Source organism: Bos indicus, chromosome 1 (genome assembly GCF_029378745.1).
Source record: "Bos indicus isolate NIAB-ARS_2022 breed Sahiwal x Tharparkar chromosome 1, NIAB-ARS_B.indTharparkar_mat_pri_1.0, whole genome shotgun sequence".
NCBI lineage: Eukaryota > Metazoa > Chordata > Mammalia > Artiodactyla > Bovidae > Bos > Bos indicus.
Window position 1 is genome coordinate 119487337 of NC_091760.1, and position 20526 is coordinate 119507862.

The window sequence follows — 20526 nt, forward strand, 5'->3', positions numbered from 1 at the left end:
ACATGGGCCTTAGCAGTGAAAGTGCTGAGTTCTAACCACTGGACTACCAGTGAATTCCCCAAATTTCATTCTTTTTTAATGGCTGAATAATATTCCATTGTGTGTGTATGTGAGACATTTTTTTTTTCCATTCATCTGCTGATGGACACTTAGGTTGCTCTGTATCTTGGCAGTTGTAAATAACGCTGTTGTGAACATTGGGGTGAGCGTGTTTTTTTAGAATTAGTGTTTTTATCTTTTTGTGTATATCCAAGTGTAGACCTGCTGGGTCATATGGTTCTTTGAGAAACTACCTTACTGTTTTTTTCAGTTGCTGTACCAATTTTTATTTCCACTAATAGTATATGAGGGTTCCATTTTCTCTACAGCCTCACTAACATTTGTTATTTGCATTCTTTTTGATGACAGCCATTCTGACAGGTATGAGGTATTTGATACCTCATTGTGGTTTTGATTTGCATTTCCCCAGTGGTTAGTGATGTTGAGCATATTTTCATGTGCCTGTTGGCCATCTATATTTCCTCTTTGAATCAATGTCTCTTCAGGTCTTCTGCCCATTTTTTAATTGGGTTGTGTTTTTGATGTTGAGTTATATGAGCTGATTGCATATGTTGGATATTAATCCCTTATTAGTCATATCATTTGCAAATACATCCTCCCATTTAGTAGGCCTCCCATTTAGCTTATTTGTTTTATCAGTGGTTTCCTTTGCTGTGCAAAAGCTTTTAAGTTTAATCAGGTCCCATTTGTTTATCTTTGCTTTTATTTTCTTTAGGAGATGGATCCAAAAAATATTGCAGTGATTCATATCAAAGAGTGTTCTGTTTTCCCGTAGGAGTTTTATAGTATCTGGTCTTACATTTAGGTCTTTAGTCTATTTTGAGTTTATTTTCATATGTGGTGGTAGAAAATGTTCTGCTTTCATTTTTTTACATGTAGCTGTCCAGATTTCCCATCACTGCTTATTGAAGAGGCTGTTTTCCATTGTATATTCTTGTCTTTTTTGTTGTAGGTTAATTGTTGATAAATGTGTAGGTTTATTTCTGAGCTCTCTGTACTGTTCCATTGATCTGTTTGCCACAGCCATACTGTTTTGATTACTGTAGCTTTATGGTATAGTTTGAAGTCAGAGAGCATGATTCCTCCAGCTCTGTAAAAATCACTGCTACTAAACAGAAAAAAGAAAAAAAAAAGTGAACCTATTTACAGGACAGCAGTGTAGATGCAGACATAGAAAACAGATTTGTGGACACAGTGCGAGGAGGAGAGGGTGGGACAAATTGAGAGAGTAGCATCGAAACATATACATTACCTTATGTAAAATTAGATAGCCAGTGGGAGTTTGCTGTATGACACAGGGAGCTCAATTCTGGTGTGCTGAGACAACCTAGGGGTGGGGTGGGAGGGAGGTTCAAGAGGGAGGGGACATATTGATACCTGTGGTTGGTTCATGTTGATCCATGGCAGAAACCAGCCTACTAATGTAAAGCAGTTATCCTCCAATTAAAAATAATTAAAAGAAAAATAAAAAATGAATGAAAAGAAATGAGGACACTTTAAGAGACTTCTGGGAAAGCAGCAAGCTCACTAATATTTGCATTATAGTAGTCCCAGAAGGAGAAGAGGAAAAGAAAAAGCCTGAGATGTAATAGCTGAAAACTTCACTAACTTGGGAAACAGTCACCCAAATTGAGGAACAACTGAGTTCCATACAGGATGAATCCAGGGAGGAACATGCTAAGATACATTGTAATTAAAATGGCAAAAATTAAAGAGTAAATATTTAATGCAGCAAGGAAAAAGCAGCAAATAACATACAAGGGAACTCCCTTAAGGATATCAGTTGATTTTTCAGCAGAAACTCTGCAGCCCAGAAGGGAGTGGCTTGATAAATTTAAAGTAATGAAAGAGAACAACCTACAACCAAGAATACTATACCTAGCAAGAGTCTTCTAAAGATTTGATGGAGAAATCAAAAGCTTTACAGACAAGCAAAAGATGAAAGAGTTCAGCACTACAAAACCAGGTTTACGACAGTTGTTAAAGGAACTTCTCTAGGCAAAGAAGGAAAGGCCACAACTAGGAACAAAATTACGGAAAGAAAAAACTCACCAGTAAAGGGCAAACGTACAGTTAAAGTAGAAATCATCCTCATACAAAGCTAGTTATGGAGGTTAAAAGACAAAAGTAGTAAAATCATCTATGTCCACAACAAACAGTTAAGGAATACACAAAACAATTAGATGTAAAATATCTCAAAAGTAGTTATCATAAGGGAGTTTTAAAATACATTTGAAATTAAGAGATCAGCAACTTAAAATAATTATGTATGTATAGAGACTGTTGTACAAAAACCTCATTAGTTCAGTCATTCATTCGTGTCCGACTCTTTGTGACCCATGAACTGCAGCATGCCAGGCTTCTCTGTCCATCACCACCTCCCAGAGCTTATTCAAACTCGTGCAGTGAGTCAGTGATGCCATCCAATGATGGTGATGCGATCTCATCCTCAGTCGTCCCTTTCTCCTCCTCCCTTCAGTCTTTCTCAGCGTCAGGGTCTTTTCCAGTGCATTAGTCCTTTGCATCAGGTGGCCAGAGTATTGGGGCTTCAGCTTCAGCATGAGTCCTTCCAAAGAATATTCAGGACTGATTTCCTTTGGGATTTACAAAACCTCATGGTAACTGCAAACCAAAATCTATAAAAAATTTGCATACAAAAAAGAAAAAGGAGTGCAAGTTTAACACTAAAGATAGTCATCAAATAATAAGAGAAGGGGAAAAAAGACCTACAAAAGGAAATCCAAAATAACTACCAAAATGGCAATACGAAGATAGATAAGATAGATATATATCAATAATTATGGACCAAATGTTCCAGTCAAAAGACATAGAATGGGACTTTTCCTTATGGGCAGTGGTTAAGACTTTGCCTTCCAATTCAGGGGGTTCAGGTCAATCCCTGGTCAGGGAGCTAAGATCCTACATATTTAGGGGCCAAAAAACCCAAAATGTAAAGCATGATCATTATTTTAACAAATTCAATAAGGACTTTAAAAATGGAGCTTCCCTGGTAGCTCAGTTGGTAAAGAGTCCACCTACAGTGCAAGAGACACAAGAGACTCTGGTTTGATCCCTTGGTCAGGAAGATCCCCTGGAGGGATGCATGGCCATCCACTCCATTATTCTTACTTAGAGAATCCCATGGACAGAGGAACCTGGTGGGCTATAGTCCCTAGGGTGGCAAAGAATCAGACACAACTGAAATGACTTAGCAAGCAGCAAACATTAAGAAAATAAAGGAAAATAGTGAAATAAATATGACCTAAGGTTCCTGGTTAAAAATTATGAAAGGAGTACATCAAGGCTGTGTATTATCACCCTGCTCATTTAACTTATATTCAGATTACATCCTGTGAAATGCCAGGCTGGATGAAGCACAAACTGGAATCAAGATTTCTGGAGAAGTGTCAATAAGCTCAGATACACAGATGACACCACCCTTATGGCAGAAAGCAAAGAGGAACTAAAGACCCTTTTGATGAAGGTGAAAGAGGAGGGTGAAAAAGCTGGCTTAAAACTCAGCATTCAGAAAACAAAGATCTTGGCATCTGGTCCCATCACTTCATTGGAAATAGATGAGGAAACAATGGAAACAGTGACAGACTATTTTCTTGGCTCCAAAATTATTGTGCATGGTGACTGCAGCCATGAAATTAAGACACTTGCTCCTTGGATGAAAAGCTGTGACAGACCTAGACAATATATTAAAAATTAGAGATATTACTTTGCCAATGAAGGTCCATCTAGTCAAAGCTATGGTTTTTCCAGTAGTCATGTACAAGATGTGAGAGTTGGTCCATAAGGAAGATGGAGCACTGAAGAATTGATGCTTTCGAATTGTGGTGTTGGAGAAGACTCTTGAGAGTCCCTTGGACTGCAAGGAGATCCAACCAGTTAATCCTAAAAGAAATCAGTCCTGAATATTCATTGGAAGGACTGATGCTGAAGTTGAAACTCCAGTACTTTGGCCACCTGATGGGAAGAGCTGACTTATTGGAAAAGAGTCTGATGCTGGGAAAGATTGAAGGCAGGAGGGAAAGGGAATGAGCGAGGACAAGATGGTTGGATGGCATCACTGGTTCAAAGGACATGAATTTGAGCAAACTCTGGGAGATGGTAAAGGACAGGGAAGCCTGGTGTGCTGTCGTCCATGGGGTCACAAAGAGTCGGATACAATTGAGCAACTAAACAACAACAACCTGTTTAAGAAGGTGATATTTGAACTAGCAAAGAATGATGAGAAAGAGTTAAGTTTTGTCTAAAATTAGAAATAGAAAATTCTTTTTAGATTACTGTTGACCCTAACTTTAGAAATTTTAAGAATGTGGGACTTCTCTGGCATTTCAGTGGTTAAGACTCTGCTCCTAATGCAGGTAGCAAGGATTAGATCCCTGGAAACCAAGATCCCAGAAGCTGTGGGGCACAGCCTACCCCGCGCCCCTCCCCCCCACCAAATCTCAGTTTATAGGCAAGGAACAGGAACACACAGTGTATGGAAGTGTAAATTACCTTGGAGAACAAGTAAGCCATACAGTGAACCCAAAGATACATGACTTAGAACTCTTGATATCTACTGGGAGATATGAAAAAATAGTTTTGTCACATTATTTTAGCAACATATTAGAAAAAATGTCAGTACTGTCCAGTAGGGAAGTGGAAAATAAAATTATAGTGTGTCCTCCCATAGGGTGTCTTAAATGTCCTCATGTGGCAGCTGGCCTCTCCCAGAGAGAGTGATCAGAGAGAGAAGCTGACTAGACAGAGGGAGAGGGCATCTGAGTCAGAAGTTGTGTCTTTTATAACAATCTCAGAAGTGATACACTATCATTTCTACCATATCCTGTTGGTCATATTGTTGTTGTTTAGTCGCTAAGTTGTGTCTGACTCTTCGCAACCCCATGGACTGTGGCGCACCAGGCTCCTCTGTCCATGGGATTTTCCGGGCAAGAATACTAGAGTGGGTTGGCATTTCCTTCTCCAGGGGATCATATACACCAAGTCTAGTTGAATGTGGAAGGGGGCTATACAAGATTGTGACTTTGGGGAAGTAGATACCATTTGGGCCCATCTTGGAGTCTGATACCACATTAACTATAGTACAAATTCAGAAAACTGCATAAAACAAAATTTAATAACTATGAATAACCTAAAAAGTATTAGGAGATATTCCATACTTCCTCCCTATACCCTTTCTCAGTCATCATTCTCTACATTCCCCATAAACAATCACTATTCAGATTTTTAGTTGTATAAAGTGGCAAGATAAAATCTAGTTCCTGATACTTCATTATGGTTAGAAACAGAAGTTTTTTTTGTTTCTTTTTAATTACTCCTAATTTCTCTTCATAGAGGCACATTTTTGACATATCTTTATTGACTTCATGTATGTTTGAGAAAAAACTGCTGAAGGATGTGTCACTGATTCATTCTTTCAGGAGCGTCTGCAGTGGAGAGTTCAAAGAAAACTGATGTTGAAGATAAACCAAGAACGACACTGATCATCTGTCCACTTTCTGTATTAAGCAACTGGATGGTAAGTCTTTACAGCCCTTTAAAAATATAATTTATATTTGTCTTACACTATAAGAGAGTCATTCATTGGGAGAAATATGGTTGGTCAGCACTTTATAGTTAAATTCAAATAATTGTTAATTGACTTGGGGTTATTTTTACTGAATTGAAGTAATTTTTCTCTGAAAATGTATAGTAGAGAAAGAAACATTGTCAGTTGCTATTGTAAGATTTGACTTGTACTTCCGCCTCTTTTCTTTCTGTCTCCTGAAGTAGGAAAGGTGTATAATTTAATACCACATCATATTTATGAACTGTTGAAATCTCTTTCTTAAGCACACCACTAATGATAACTTGTTTATTTTAACACCTTATTACAAACATTTAATGAGCTGTTATGTGCTCAGTTTTTCCTAAACTCTTTTCATAGATTTTCTCAATGAATCCTCACAACTAGTATTCTCATTTTCCAAGTGACTGAATTAAAACACAGAGAAATTAAATAACTTGCCTGAGGTCATCCAGCCAATAAATGACGGAGCAAGGAGATAGTATCCAACATTCTGACTCTAGAGCCTATACTTTTTTTTTTTTTTTTTAATTTTATTTTATTTTTAAACTTTACATAATTGTATTAGTTTTGCCAAATATCAAAATGAATCCGCCACAGGTATACATGTGTTCCCCATCCTGAACCCTCCACCCTCCTCCCTCGCCATACCATCCCTCTGGGTCGTCCCAGTGCGCTAGCCCCAAGCATCCAGTATTGTGCATCGAACCTGGACTGGCAACTCGTTTCATACATGATATTTTACATGTTTTAATGCCATTCTCCCAAATCTTCCCACCCTCTCCCTCTCCCACAGAGTCCATAAGATTGTTCTATACATCAGTGTCTCTTTTGCTATCTCGTACACAGGGTTATTGTTACCATCTTTCTAAATTCCATATATATGCGTTAGTATACTGTATTGGTGTTTTTCTTTCTGGCTTACTTCACTCTGTATAACAGGCTCCAGTTTCATCCACCTCATTAGAACTGATTCAAATGTATTCTTTTTAATGGCTGAGTAATACTCCATTGTGTATATGTACCACAGCTTTCTTATCCATTCATCTGCTGATGGACATCTAGGTTGCTTCCATGTCCTGGCTATTATAAACAATGCTGCGATGAACATTGGGGTACACGTGTCTCTTTCCCTTCTGGTTTCCTCAGTGTGTATGCCCAGCAGTGGGATTGCTGGATCATAAGGCAGTTCTATTTCCAGTTTTTTAAGGAATCTCCACACTGTTCTCCATAGTGGCTGTACTAGTTTGCATTCCCACCAAGTGTAAGAGGGTTCCCTTTTCTCCACACCCTCTCCAGCATTTATTATTTGTAGACTTTTGGATTGCAGCCATTCTGACTGGTGTGAGATGGTATAGAGCCTATACTTTTGACTCGCCAGAAAAATATAGTCTTTTTTTTTTTCCTTTGAGATTGCTTTTCTGTTGTAAAACATTACATTGGAATGGAGCCTTTTTTTGTGTAGAAGCAGCTTGGTTCTATTTCCTTTCTAGTTTGACCTTCAAGCTGCCTGCTATAATGAAATAATGACTGTTGGAAGCATTGTGAACATAAAGACCACTGGATTTGAACTTCCATTCTTGCCACCTGCAAGGTTATCTGCATCTGTCCTCAACTTGCCTCCTTTTATCTCAGACGTGGAAGAGTTCTTACTCTTTGTAAGATCAGTACATTAGTCTCTACATTAGGTTCCATCTCTTTCTGCTTTTGCATTTTGTTATTCTTCCTCTTACCTGGTTATCCAGTCTCTCTCCACTGGCTCTTTCATGAAACATACTCAGATCCTTTTGATTTTCAAATGCTTTCTCTTGATTATGTCTCACATTTAATGATTATGTCTCATTTTAAAGGAGTGATGGTTGAGCATATAGGGATATAAGAATTAGAATTTTGCAATTTCTGCAAGTGGCTCTCTTCCAAGACCCCCAGTGATATAACTGTACAGTACTGTAATAAGCAGGCTAGAAGTAACCTTTCGTTCCCTTCTTGGTCTTCAGATGTGGGAAAGAATCCAGTTGAGGGAGTAACATACCAATCCCACATACACCACATAATTTTTTTGGGTATTTAGGTTACCTATCCTCCCAGTGGAAAATTAAGTAGTAACTCCTATTTCATTCATGTAGACAGACACACACATACAACCTACCACAGTGACTACAAACTCAATACTATAGGTTCTCTTTCACCAAAAGAGTTAATTTTCTTTTATGTCAAGTCTAATCTTTCCACAAATATTATCTGTTCCATTTCAAGGCTAACACACTGATTGACTTTTCTCATACTGTTCTCTTTCTCCTTTCCTTTTCCACTTGATAAAATTCTTGTGATAATTGATAAAGATTTCTGATAAAATTTCTGCATTTCGCCTTTAATGTTTCATGTTTTATCTTCTTTATATTTTTGCCTTTGCTGTTTCAGATTTCATTCTCTCTTTAGCCCACAGTAAGTCTGGGTTTTGCTCCCGTCTTCCTTAGTCTCGTCAAAGACTTCATTGTTGCCATGTCCAATGAATTCCCTTTATCTTTTCCCCTGCGCTGACTTTGTTTTCCTTTTATTACTTTTTGGTATGTGTTATTTTGTAAATCGTCTTTAACCGTTTTGGTAAATAGAGGGAATGAACATAAATTACAAATTAAAAATTAATCTTGTATTTGTTCTTGAAACTTTGGTATTCTTTGGTCCTTCACTCAAGATTTTGTTTGCTGTCCTAGTGACCATTATTTTTCTCCACCTCTTCCATACATCATACGTAGTCTGCCTTTTTTCTCCTAAGCTTTTTTTTTTTAGTATTATAAAAATTTGTAATGAGATCCATGTTCAGTTCAGTTCAGGCGCTTAGTCATGTCTGACTCTTTGTGACTCCATGGACTGCAGCACGCCAGGCTACCCTGTCCATCACCAACTCCCGGAGTTTACCCAAACTCATGTCCATCGAGTTGGTGATGCCATCCAACCATCTCATCCTCTGTTGTCCCCTTCTCTTCCCACCTTCGGTCTTTCCCAGCATCAGGGTATTTTCAAATGAGTCAGTTCTTCGCATCAGGTGGCCAAAGTATTGGAGTTTCAGCTTCAATGTCAGTCCTTCCAATGAACACCCAGGACTGATCTCCTTTAGTATGGAATGGTTAGATCTCCTTGCAGTCCAAGGAACTCTCAAGAGTCTTCTCCAGCACCACAGTTCAAAAGCATCAATTCTTTGGTGCTCAGCTTTCTTTATAGTCCAACTCTCACATCCATCCATGACTACTGGAAAAACCATAGCCTTGACTAGATGGACCTTTGTTGGCAAAGTAATGTCTCTGCTTTTTAATATGCTGTCTAGGTTGGTCATAACTTTCCTTCCCAGGTGTAAGCGTCTTTTAATTTCTTGGCTTCAGTCACCATCTGCAGTGATTTTGGAGCCCCAAAAAATAAAGTCTGTGACTGTTTCCCCATCTATTTGCCATGAAGTGATGGGATTGGATGCCGTGATCTTAGTTTTTGAATGTTGAGCTTTAAGCCAACTTTTTCATTCTCTTTCGTATTAATCCTCTAGATTTAAGAACCAAAAGTTCGCCACATTTGCTTTATATTTTTCTTTACTAAAATATTTTAAATTGTACCTCAGACCTCATGACCTTATCTCCCAATAGAAGCATAAGCTTTGCTCTTTAAATACTGCTCTCTTTCCCTAATCCTACCTTTATCATTGTGTTTGTTTTCCTTAGAGAATCTTATTTATTCCAGTGGTTTCATGTACTGATACTGATATCTTTGAAGTCTATATCTACACTTGCATTATAGGTCAATATTTAAATTTTTGTGGTGTATTTCTCCAGTTAGATATTTTAAGGTGACCAAAATTTTAAAATGTCTAAAATAGTAGTACTCATTACCTCTTTCTCATCTTTATGCCTGTTTTTCCTTATTTTTTGAAACTTCTCTGTATCATTATCACACAGTTCTTCTAGTAGTGTTTTAAGTTTCAGAGTCTTCTTTTGTTTTCTCCCTTTTCTTCATATTCCTTATTTACTTAGTTCTCAAGTCCCCATCAGTCCATGTACATAACAGTCCTTTCAATTCTGGACTTACTTTTGCCATTCTGGTTTAGGTCTTCATCTTTCATCATTTTTCACCTAATAGTTTCCCAGCTATGTCTCCTTAGTGTCTTCTCTTTCTCATCTTTTTTTTTTTTTCTGCTCAGAATCTCTCAGCTTTGTTGTTTTCATAAGTTAAAAAAACCCAAACAAAAAACTCTTTAAGTTTTAAAAACTGATCGTATTGTTAAGGAGAGCAGCAGTTCAGTTCAGTCAGTCAGTCAGTCGTGTCCGATTCTTTGCGACCTCGTGAATCGCAGCGCGCCAGGCCTCCCTGTCCATCACCAACTCCCGGAGTTCACTCAAACTCACGTCCATCGAGTCAGTGATGCCATCCAGCCATCTCATCCTCTGTCATCCCCTTTTCCTCCTGCCCCCAATCCCTCCCAGCATCAGAGTCTTTTCCAGTGAGTCAACTCTTCGCATGAGGTGGCCAAAGTACTGGAGTTTCAGCTTTAGCATCATTCCTTCCAAAGAAATCCCAGGGCTGATCTCCTTCAGAACGGACTGGTTGGATCTCCTTGCAGTCCAAGGGACTCTCAAGTGTCTTCTCCAACACCACAGTTCAAGAGCAACAGTTCTTCGGCACTCAGCTTTCTTCACAGTCCAACTCTCACATCAACCAGGAGAGCAGCAACCTGGTCTTATTTTTTTCTTTAGCTGTACCATCTTTCTAGTTTATACCTGACAAATAGTAGTCTTATAATAAATGAATGAAAGTGGATACTGTGCTTGAAACTCTACCTACATTCATGAAAATATTCCTTACTGTTCTTTTATTATTTAATTTTTAAAGATTAAACTGGAATCATTAAAGATCCTTTTTGCAGAATACTAAATTTAAAAAAACCTAATTACTATCTTAAAAGAGCGTGGTTGCTTTTAACTTCTAAAGATGAAGCAGCCGCTCACTGATAGGGCCAGGCAAAATTTATATAACTTATTATGACTGTAAATATGTCAGTTTCTCTGGCAATAAAATATTAGTATTGTTATTGTTGTTTTAGTTTAGATTTCGTGAAACTTGTTTTTATGGGATTTTAGTAGTTTGACTTGTGAAACTGCCAAGACAGTATATTTTATATACATATTAAACCTGATACTAATCTTCTCATTATTAAAATATTTCTAATTTTCTTTTAGGACCAGTTTGGACAACACATAAAATCAGATGTGCACTTGAATTTTTATGTTTATTATGGTCCTGATCGTGTTAGAGACCCAACATTGCTTTCAAAACAGGATATTGTTTTGACTACATACAATATTTTAACTCATGACTATGGTGTAAGTGTGTTGATACTCAAGAGATTTTCAGAAGTTGAATTTAAGAAATTGCTTCAGGTTTCTAATATGTTCTAAAATTTAGGCTTTATATTCTTCCCTTTTTTCTTTCTGAATATATAAGAAATAAATAGGAAATTTTTTAGTAAAATATTTTATTAAAATTAATTTCACCTATATCTTGTTACTTAAGTGTGGCTACTAGAAAATTGAATATGACATATGTGCTTGCACAACATTCCTGTTGGACAGTGCTACTCTAGACCCTTTTTTCAGAACCATTTATGTGCATACCTATCCACATAATTTAGCATATAATTTCAGGAACTGGTGGGAGTGCCCTGAATCCCTCTGTGGGCTCTACTTCCAAATTAAGGATCTCTGTTTCAGGAGTTGTTGGGTTTCTTTAGATGTGGAATTTGCCACATCATCACTGCACAGATGGAGAAACTTGAGCATCAAGCTGTCCTTCCAGCTGTGATCACAGCTAGTGTGGGGACCCCGTCCTCTGATCTTCTGGGGTGTGGGGTTGCCTTGCCCTCATGAACAGGTGTGGAGGGCAGGCCCTGGGTGTCACCTCTTAGAGGGTGATGCTGCTGTTCTGCCTCTCTAGTTGCCACAAGAGAAAATTGTTTTTTTAATATTTTGCCAAAAAAAGGTTCAACTTCCTTTAGATAATTTAGGAATATTTTATATTTAGACCACTTAAATTTTTAAATTTGAATTTACGTGTATCCAGCAATTGGTCAATGAATTCTTTTTCTAATTTGGAATATTGTTTTCTGTCACAGTGATTTAATAATTGTTTATCTCTATTTAAAAATAAGCTTTTTTAATATCTGAAACTTAGGAGTTTCCCAATTCATTTAGGATTTCAATTGTCTAGTTCCAGTTGTTAAGTGAAAATGTTCTCCAAAATACTTTATTATAAAAATTTTAGTCTTCAGGTAAGAACGTTGATTTTTACATAAAAAAGTCATTGTGTTATATTCAAGTAATTCTTATAGCTGACATCATATGTCATATGTTTGACTCTGAGGCATGATAACTTAGTGTTTTGAACCATGATCTAAGCAGAAACCTAGACAACCTGGATTTGAATGCTAGCTCAGCACTTCTAGCTGTGGTACTTTGAGCAACATATACCATACCTTGGTGCTTCAGTTTTCTCATTTGTAAAATAGGAATAATAATACTTTATAAGTTGGTGAACATTCAATAATTTAATGTATGTAATGCTTAAAGAAGTACCTACCACATAGTAAGTGATGATATTAAAAGATAAGAACTCATGTTATTATCAAATTACATAAAATATTATTTTAATTTCCCATGTTTTTAATTCATATGAAATATTTATTTTAGACTAAGGGTGACAGTCCATTACATAGCATAAGGTGGCTAAGAGTGATCCTGGATGAAGGCCATGCCATACGGAATCCAAATGCTCAGCAAACAAAAGCTGTACTTGATTTAGAAGCAGAAAGAAGATGGGTTTTGACAGGTAATGATACGGATTTTGAGATAACATATACTATCTCACTGGATTTTGAGATAGCATTTACTTTAGAAAAGTTAATTCCAAAATACATATTGTTAAGTAAGTTATGAGGTAACTTGTAAATTTGAAGTGGATATAAAGTCTTTCCAAAAATTAATTACAGAAATAATTTTATAAAACTGACTTTTTTTCATAACTGCGCATGATACAGCAACATTTGAATTATAGTTTATTTATAGAACAGTCACCAGCATAATTTTTCAACATTGGATTTGACACTTTAATTCTCCAATCAGAATCTTGATTTCTCTGTTTCCCATCTTGGAGCTTGTTTGCTACATGTGAACTGTACTGGAAGATGGGGACAAGAATATAAACTCAAAAATTATTTTTTTTCTTCTTTCTAGTGCTGCTGATTTAAAAATCTGATAAACAAATGTTCTTGATAAGGGGAAAGTTAAGTTTACGGGATCTGTGTTCTTTTTGTTAGTATGGCAAGTGAGAGCTAAAAGTTAGAGCCAGACTGGATTTTGAGATTGTCTGTATGTTTAACAAAGCATTATAGTCACAGCTTAATCGTGGGTATGCTTAGAACTAAGTGCCCATTGTCAAGTGTTGTCTCAGTTAATTGGGCCATGTGGATATTTTGACTGTGTACTCTTGCTGTAGAATTATAAGAGTTTTCTGTTCTCTTTAGGCACTCCAATTCAGAATTCTTTAAAGGACTTGTGGTCTCTTCTTTCCTTTTTAAAACTTAAACCATTTGTTGATAGAGAATGGTGGCATAGAACAATACAGCGTCCTGTCACAATGGGAGATGAAGCTGGACTTAGGTAAGTAATTCCACAGCTGATAGCTGTAAGCAATTGTTAGCAGCTTGAACCGGTTGCCACTTTCATTACCCCTTTAACCTGACTGTTGTGGCTTTCCTCTCCAAAACATGTTCACAGCTTAATGCATTTGACTCTCAAAATCTAAGTATTCTTGTTTATGGAGATGAAAATTTCTAACTATCACTAAAAGGTTAACCAGACTTTCCACTGATTTTAGTCAAAACTGTGAAGAAAGAGCAGAGCTATATGGTCTTTGTGTGTTGCTCTTACCCTCAAAACCACCATTAATAAACAGTAATAGGAAAAACATTATATGCTCAGAGAATCCAATATGCACTAAATTTTCATAACTGAGTGATAAGCTTTAGATCGTTTTAGATAGTGATAATTGAATGATGTGATAATACAGTGGCATCACCAAGAGTTTCTACAAAAGAGAAAGTTGTTTCTGGTGGAGATAGGTAAAAGTTGAGAACATAAAAGTCAACTTGGTGATAGCCATTTTAAAAGCAAGGTATTCGGCTAACGTGGTTCAGATATTTTGCTACAGTGGTGGGTTTCAGACAGGGTTTAGGATTCATTAGCAGTTTGTAAAATCATAAAGATGGCAACTAGCATTATAGCTGTTCATTACATAAAATGAAATAGAGTAGAAGATTTAATAAAACAGCAGAGTGTATCACACAGTATCATTTTGTGAAGTATTCATTTCTCTCATGTGTGTGTTTGTGTATGTGTTTGTTGGATAGAGTAAAATAAACTTCTTACTGTGAGTTACAGTGAAAAAGGTTCAAAAGCCACTAACGTAGCTTGCAGTATTATCTACTTGATTCCTTAGAATCAACTGTTTGAATTCTAATTTAAGAAATTGTATTTATATTTCAGTGTTAGGAAAATATCTTTTTTTAAAGAGTTGATATGCTTCCTTTTTTCCCTGATACTGAGAAAAGAGAGTGTAAAGGTTGTAGAATCTAAAAAGGCATTTATCCCTCTTCTGAATTGTCACATCATGTTTTTATTTTTGGTATTCATTATTTTATAAAAATTATTTACGTACCTTGATTTTCATATTACTGGAGAGCCTTTTTGAAGATAAGATCTTACTCATATTTATGAACTTACGATACTTACTATAATGCCTTGTGCGTAATAGGTGCTTATTAAGAATTTGAGTGTCAAACATTGGGTGATATAGCTGACAGAATTGAGACTTAAGTAAAAAGGGTTAGTGATTAGAAAAATGGGGAGACGAGTATAAGAAAAATAAGGACAGAATAAAAGATTAAACTGTGACAGGTACTGAATTGAGAGCAAATTTAGATGCGTTTTGTTGCTCTAATAATTTTCCCTGTAGAATATGTTTGTCATTATCAGATTGGATAAAAATCCCTAAACATTTTTTTTTTCCCAAATCTTTACTAAGTTTATAAAACTAACAGATTAATATATTTATTTTTGTTCTCATTGAATCAACTTATGTAGGAATAAAAAGTTATATAATTATTTGTTTTATTTTGACTAGGCGTTTGCAGTCCCTAATTAAAAATATTACACTTAGAAGAACAAAGACAAGCAAAATTAAAGGAAAACCTGTTTTGGAGTTACCAGAACGTAAAGTATTTATTCAGCACATTACACTTTCAGATGAAGAGAGAAAGATTTACCAGTCTGTGAAAAATGAAGGCAAAGCTACTATTGGAAGGTATGGAGAAAGAAAGTCATTTTAGAAATTAGTTTTTTTCTTTGTTAACTTTAATTGAAGAGCCTTTTTAAAAATGTAACTTATAAAAGCCTTCAGTACACTGAAGTATAATTTATTTTTAAGTATTCAAACTACTTTTTTACAAATTAATAGTTGGAGTGAAATAGTATTATAATTCACCAGGTAAGTAACTCCTACAGTTAGGCAAAAAAGTTTATGTGAAATGGCAAGTTTTGAATTGCTAGTCAGAAGACGTTGCTTGCTTCTATTCCTGTTTTTGTGACATGGAAGAAGATTAAAAGCATTGAAAAAAGTATACATAGGGAAAATAAACCTATTAAAGACTAAAACTTGAAATTTTTATAGTGCTCAGGGAAGATCATTTCACCAAGAAGGTAATATGTGGCAAAGGATTTAGAGAAGATTGGGGCTAGGGGACATTTCTGGCAGAGGGGAACAGCAAGTGTAAAGGTCCTGAATTGGGAGCAAACTAGAGAAACTTGAGCAACAAAGAGGCAACTGTGGCTGGAGACTGTGAGCAAGGTGGAAAATAGTAATGATGCTAGAGAGCTGTTGGAGTAGGGGCGGGTGACACTTATGTAAGGCATTGTGGCATATTTCAGGAACTTTGGCTTTTACTGTTTATGAGATTTAGGAACCTCTCAAGTGTTTTGAACTGCAAGAGTGACTTAATTTTAATTTTATTTTAAAGTATCACTGGCTGTTGTGTTATTTAGTAATAAGGCATAAATAGAACAGTTGGGACTTCTCAGGTCTCAGGTGGCGCTAGTGGTAAAGAAACTGCCTGCCAGTGCAGGAGACATAAGAACTGCAGGTTCGGTCCCTGGGTTGGGAAGATCCCCTGGAGGAGGGCAGGGCAACTCACTCCAGTATTCTTGCCTGAAGAATCCCCATGAACAGAGGAGCCTGGTGGGCTACCGTCCATAGGGTTGCAAAGAGTCAGACATGACTGAAGCGAGTGAGCACAGGGAGAACAGTGGCAGTAATCAAAGTAAGAGATGATGGTGTTTTTTTACTGCAGTAGTAGTGATGAGGAGGGTGAGAAATGCCTAGGTTTTGTTATATTTTGAAGGGAGAGCCAACAGAACTTGCTGATTTATATAGTGTGGGGTGTGAGAGAAGTGGAAGATTACTGCAAGGTTTTTCACATGAGTGACTAGAAGGATGAAATTGCCATTTGCAGAATATATCTATGGGAGGAGCAGAATTTTTTCAGGGAAAATGAGAAACTCCACTTTGGACACATTGATTCTGTGATCCCTGTGTGTTTTCCAAGTGGAGATGTCACATACTCAGTTGGATATGAGGTTAGAGTTCATAGGAATTATCTTGGTTTGATACACATTTGAAAGTCACCTGTGTGTAAATGATAATTAAAGCCACGGGACTGGATAAGGTCACCAAGAGAGTGAGTGAAGTTAGAGAAGAGTTCTAACAAGACAGAAGTAGCTGGTGAGGTAGGAGGAGGCTTCTACTTCAGTATCTGGCACTCAAAAGGAATTTCTTAAACTGAAATAATGATTTTCAGTGTAAGAAGTGATGCCAGGAAGTAGTTAGACTATTGGTAAATGTTATTGTGTTTGAAAGATTGAAAAAAAAAACAACTTTATTGAAACTGTTCTTAAATAAGTATTTTAAAAATATCTTAATAGGTAATACATTTACAAACATTGAGCAGTTACTAGGTGTTAATGCATCTGAGAGTGCTTTATGTGTATTAATTCACAGCAGTTCTATTAAGTCAGTACAAAGATTACCTACATTGTACTGAGGAAGAATCTGAGGCATGGAGGCAGTTAGTTGACTTACCTTGTGTCACACAGCTAGTGACAGAGCTGGTGCTTAAACTCAGGCAGTTTGATTCTAGAATTTGTAAGTTTAATCTTTATATTGCCTGTTCTTGCATTGTTGTTGTTGTGTGCGTGCTCAGTTGCATTTGACTCTTTGTGACTCCATGGACTGTGTAGAACGCCCGGGCAAGAATACTGGAGTGGGTAGCCATCTCCTGCTCCAGGGGTTCTTCCCGACCCAGAGATCAAACCCAAGTTTCCTGCGTCTCCTGCATTGGCGGGTGGATTCTTTACTACTGTGCCACCTGGGAAGCCTGTATTCCTGAATACTGAGAAGCATTTGTTGCCATAATACTACCCTTACAAACAATATTAGCACATATATATCGTTCATTGTAGTTCCGCACCATTGTAAATGCTTTGCATGTGGTAACTTTTTTAATATAGCAATCCTATTAGGTATGTATTATGCCACTGTTACAACTGAGGAAGCTCAAGGCACAGGTTGAGAAACCTGCCCAAGGTTTCACAGTTAAACTGAGAGTCAGGTTTTGAATTCAGATAGTTTAGCTCTGAAGTCTGTCCTCTTAACCCTTAGGCTATATTTCTTCTATTGCCTTAATACTTAAATATCAGATTGCCTTGTTATATAATGGTATATAATTTTTGGATCACTCATTCTTCCTTCAGAAACTTTATTGTCTTTTTTCTATATTTTATATTGAATCTTTCCCTTGAAAACCTTGATTTTATTTTTAAGAAAAGTCCAGCAATTTCACGAGGACCTCTCTCTGTTGATTTTTTTTTTTCCCCTGGAACAGATGGTACCATTTAAATCTGTAGACTCCAGGTACCCCTGTACCCCACTTTGGGAAAGTTTTCTTAAATATTGCTTTCTGCTCCATCATTTTATTTCTCTCTGTGTAGGTTGGATAGTCTTTGTTTTTTCATAGGTATCATTTTACTCTAATCTTTTATATCTTTCTGTTTAATTTTGCTTTTTTTCAATCCTGTTTCCCACATTCTTTCCTGTGTTTTTATCAATGGCTAGTCCAGTGGCTCAGTGGTAAAGAATCCACCTGCAATGAAGGAGACAGGGGTTTGATACCTGTATGGGGAAGAATCCCTGGAGGGGGCCATGGTAACCCACTCCAGTATTCTTGCCTGGAGAATCCCATCGACAGAGGAGCCTGGTGGGCTACTGTCCATATGGTCACAAAGAGTCAGACATAACTGAAGCGACTGAGCACATACCCACACAGTCTCTTTTATGCTGGCTTTGCTGTGGCCTTCTCTGATAGTTCACTTTTCTCTTTCTCACTCTTTAGCTGTACCAGGCTCGTTTTTGATCTCTGTTTTGTTTTGCCATACCTTTTCAAAGTTTTGTCTCTGCCTTAAGCTATTGGTGTTTTTTTAGGAGGAACTGTTTTATCGAGTGGTATTATCATGGCAGAATTCTTGGTCATAATTTTTAATTTGTTCTATGGAAACTTTTTTCTGGTGAGTTTTCTTTCTCCCTTGATCTGTGCTGATTATTACTCTTATATGAATGTCCTGAGTTCTTTCTGGACTAGCTTTTTGCAAGAGATTCATCATACAAAGGGATAGGAATCATAGCTGTATCTTTGACTGGTAGGAAATATATCCTATTTAATTATGACTCAGGGTGTTACATGTGAGTTCTTTCAACAGAGATCAGAAGCTTTAGGGTTCCCTATGATATGGAATGCTGTGCTTGTAGTATTTTCTGGAAAAAAAACAAACACACACACTAGGTGAGTGTGTTTCCTTATTCAGTTTGTCTTCCCTCTGTCCTGGTATAAACTTGTCCTGGGATGTTCAAACCATGAGCCATGCACCCTATTTTTGTTTCTGCATGTAAGAGATGGTGGTTTTCTCCTTAGGGCATGCTGCCTATTTTGAAGAATTGTGCTCTGGCAGGTCTGCTTGAGATCTGCAGTCATCTCTCTCATTATCTTCCTATTTGACATTACCTGTAGTTTGCAGCCATTTCTCATATACTTTGCTTTATTGGTGTAAATCTCATGGTTTCATTAAAGGTAAGAGTTTACTTTTCTGTTTTCCATTCTTGTTTTGAAGTGATTTCTAGGGAAGAAGAGAACAATGCTATTTGTGTGTGTGTGTGTGCTGTTTTAGAATAGGAAATACTATTTTTAGAGGCCTTCATAGTATTTAACATTTTTACCTCTAGGTATTTTAATGAAGGGACTGTCCTTGCACACTATGCAGATGTCCTGGGTCTTTTGCTTAGATTGCGGCAGATTTGTTGTCATACACATCTTCTTGCAAATGCAGTGTCTTCCAGTGGTCCTTCAGGTAGGTAAATGTGATTGGTTTACACATTATATTTATTAGAGATATTTAAGTCAAAATAAGAAATTGTTCATGTGGCCTAAATTTGGTTTGTCAAATGAACATTGATTTTTAGTATAGGACTGAACTGGAAATATACTCAAAAACCTCTTTAACAATGAAATGGAATATTAATGAGGTTTTCCAGGTTTTCCAATGATAGTCTTAGAAGAAAGGATCAAATTGCCTTTTATTCTATGGTAGTACCTGCAGATTGTGTTATAATATTGTTTCTGTGTAAGGTATGTTATGTGGAACTTCTGAATTTTTCTTAAAAATTCAAATTTAAGTCATGCTTTTTACCTATGATAAAAAAATAAAAGACTAAGAACTACCCAAGCAAAACTTTACCCTATATAAGGAGGATTAAGATTGTCTAGTCGTATTACAAGTCTTCCTCTGAAATTAATTATTCAGCCTTTTCTCTAGGGAATGATACACCTGAAGAACTACGAAAGAAGTTAATAAAGAAGATGAAGTTAATTCTGAGCTCAGGTTCTGATGAAGAATGTGCAATTTGCTTGGATTCTTTAATGGCCCCTGTCATAACACATTGTGCACATGTCTTCTGTAAACCTTGTATTTGCCAAGTCATTCAGAATGAGCAGGTGAGTTTTATGCCTAGTACAAATTCCGTGTTTGATGGTGTGGAGTTCCAGTGATGAGTATAGTGAAAACCCAAGCCCAACAAAGACTATAAGGAGTTTTTCATTTGGGTTTGCTAGTGCACCTTTTATAGTTAATTTTATCAGTGTTTATATTTCATGTAACTAAACTCTTGTCATATAAAAAGACATAGCTTTGGAGGTATATTTCACAGTCAGTGTTTTAATTCTACTTACTCTTCAGATCATTTCTAAGAAATAGACTTATAATGTGAGACACAAAGGTAATTTAAAATTTTCTAGTAAAACAGATCAATTTTTATAATGCATTTTTATTTATCCAGTATATCTAAAATATAAAAATTATTAATGAGATGCCTTATATGATTTTTTTTAAACTTAGGAGTTCAAAATTCAGTGGTATTGTGCACTTAAAGCACATCTCAATTTGTCTTTGCCATATTCAAACAGCTTAGTTGCCATGCCATGGCTATTGGACTGTTATGTCTAGGTAGGTCTAAATTTATATGAAGTGGAATAATCCTTTAAGCAATCCTTTTAAAGTATAATTTTTTTAAACATTTTTATGGAGAGGTAATATACATACAGGGGAAAATGCACCTCTTGATTGTACATATTTTCAGAATCTTTTGTATTGTAATGGTATTTGGTATGTAGTTCTTTTAGAGATAATCTT

General features: G+C 36.5%; 1 protein-coding gene across 2 annotated transcripts in view; it reads left to right on the forward strand.

Annotated features, from left to right (window-relative positions):
• The window catches only part of HLTF (helicase like transcription factor), a 63490-nt gene that overhangs the window by 31529 nt on the left and 11435 nt on the right, over nucleotides 1–20526 (forward strand). For both annotated transcript variants that reach the window (XM_019961114.2, XM_019961123.2), the window contains exons 14-20: nucleotides 5496–5593; nucleotides 10864–11007; nucleotides 12370–12508; nucleotides 13203–13338; nucleotides 14861–15040; nucleotides 19064–19188; nucleotides 19654–19832. In XM_019961114.2, the coding sequence (XP_019816673.1) occupies nucleotides 5496–5593; nucleotides 10864–11007; nucleotides 12370–12508; nucleotides 13203–13338; nucleotides 14861–15040; nucleotides 19064–19188; nucleotides 19654–19832 (1001 nt within the window). The remainder of the gene's footprint in view (nucleotides 1–5495; nucleotides 5594–10863; nucleotides 11008–12369; nucleotides 12509–13202; nucleotides 13339–14860; nucleotides 15041–19063; nucleotides 19189–19653; nucleotides 19833–20526) is intronic.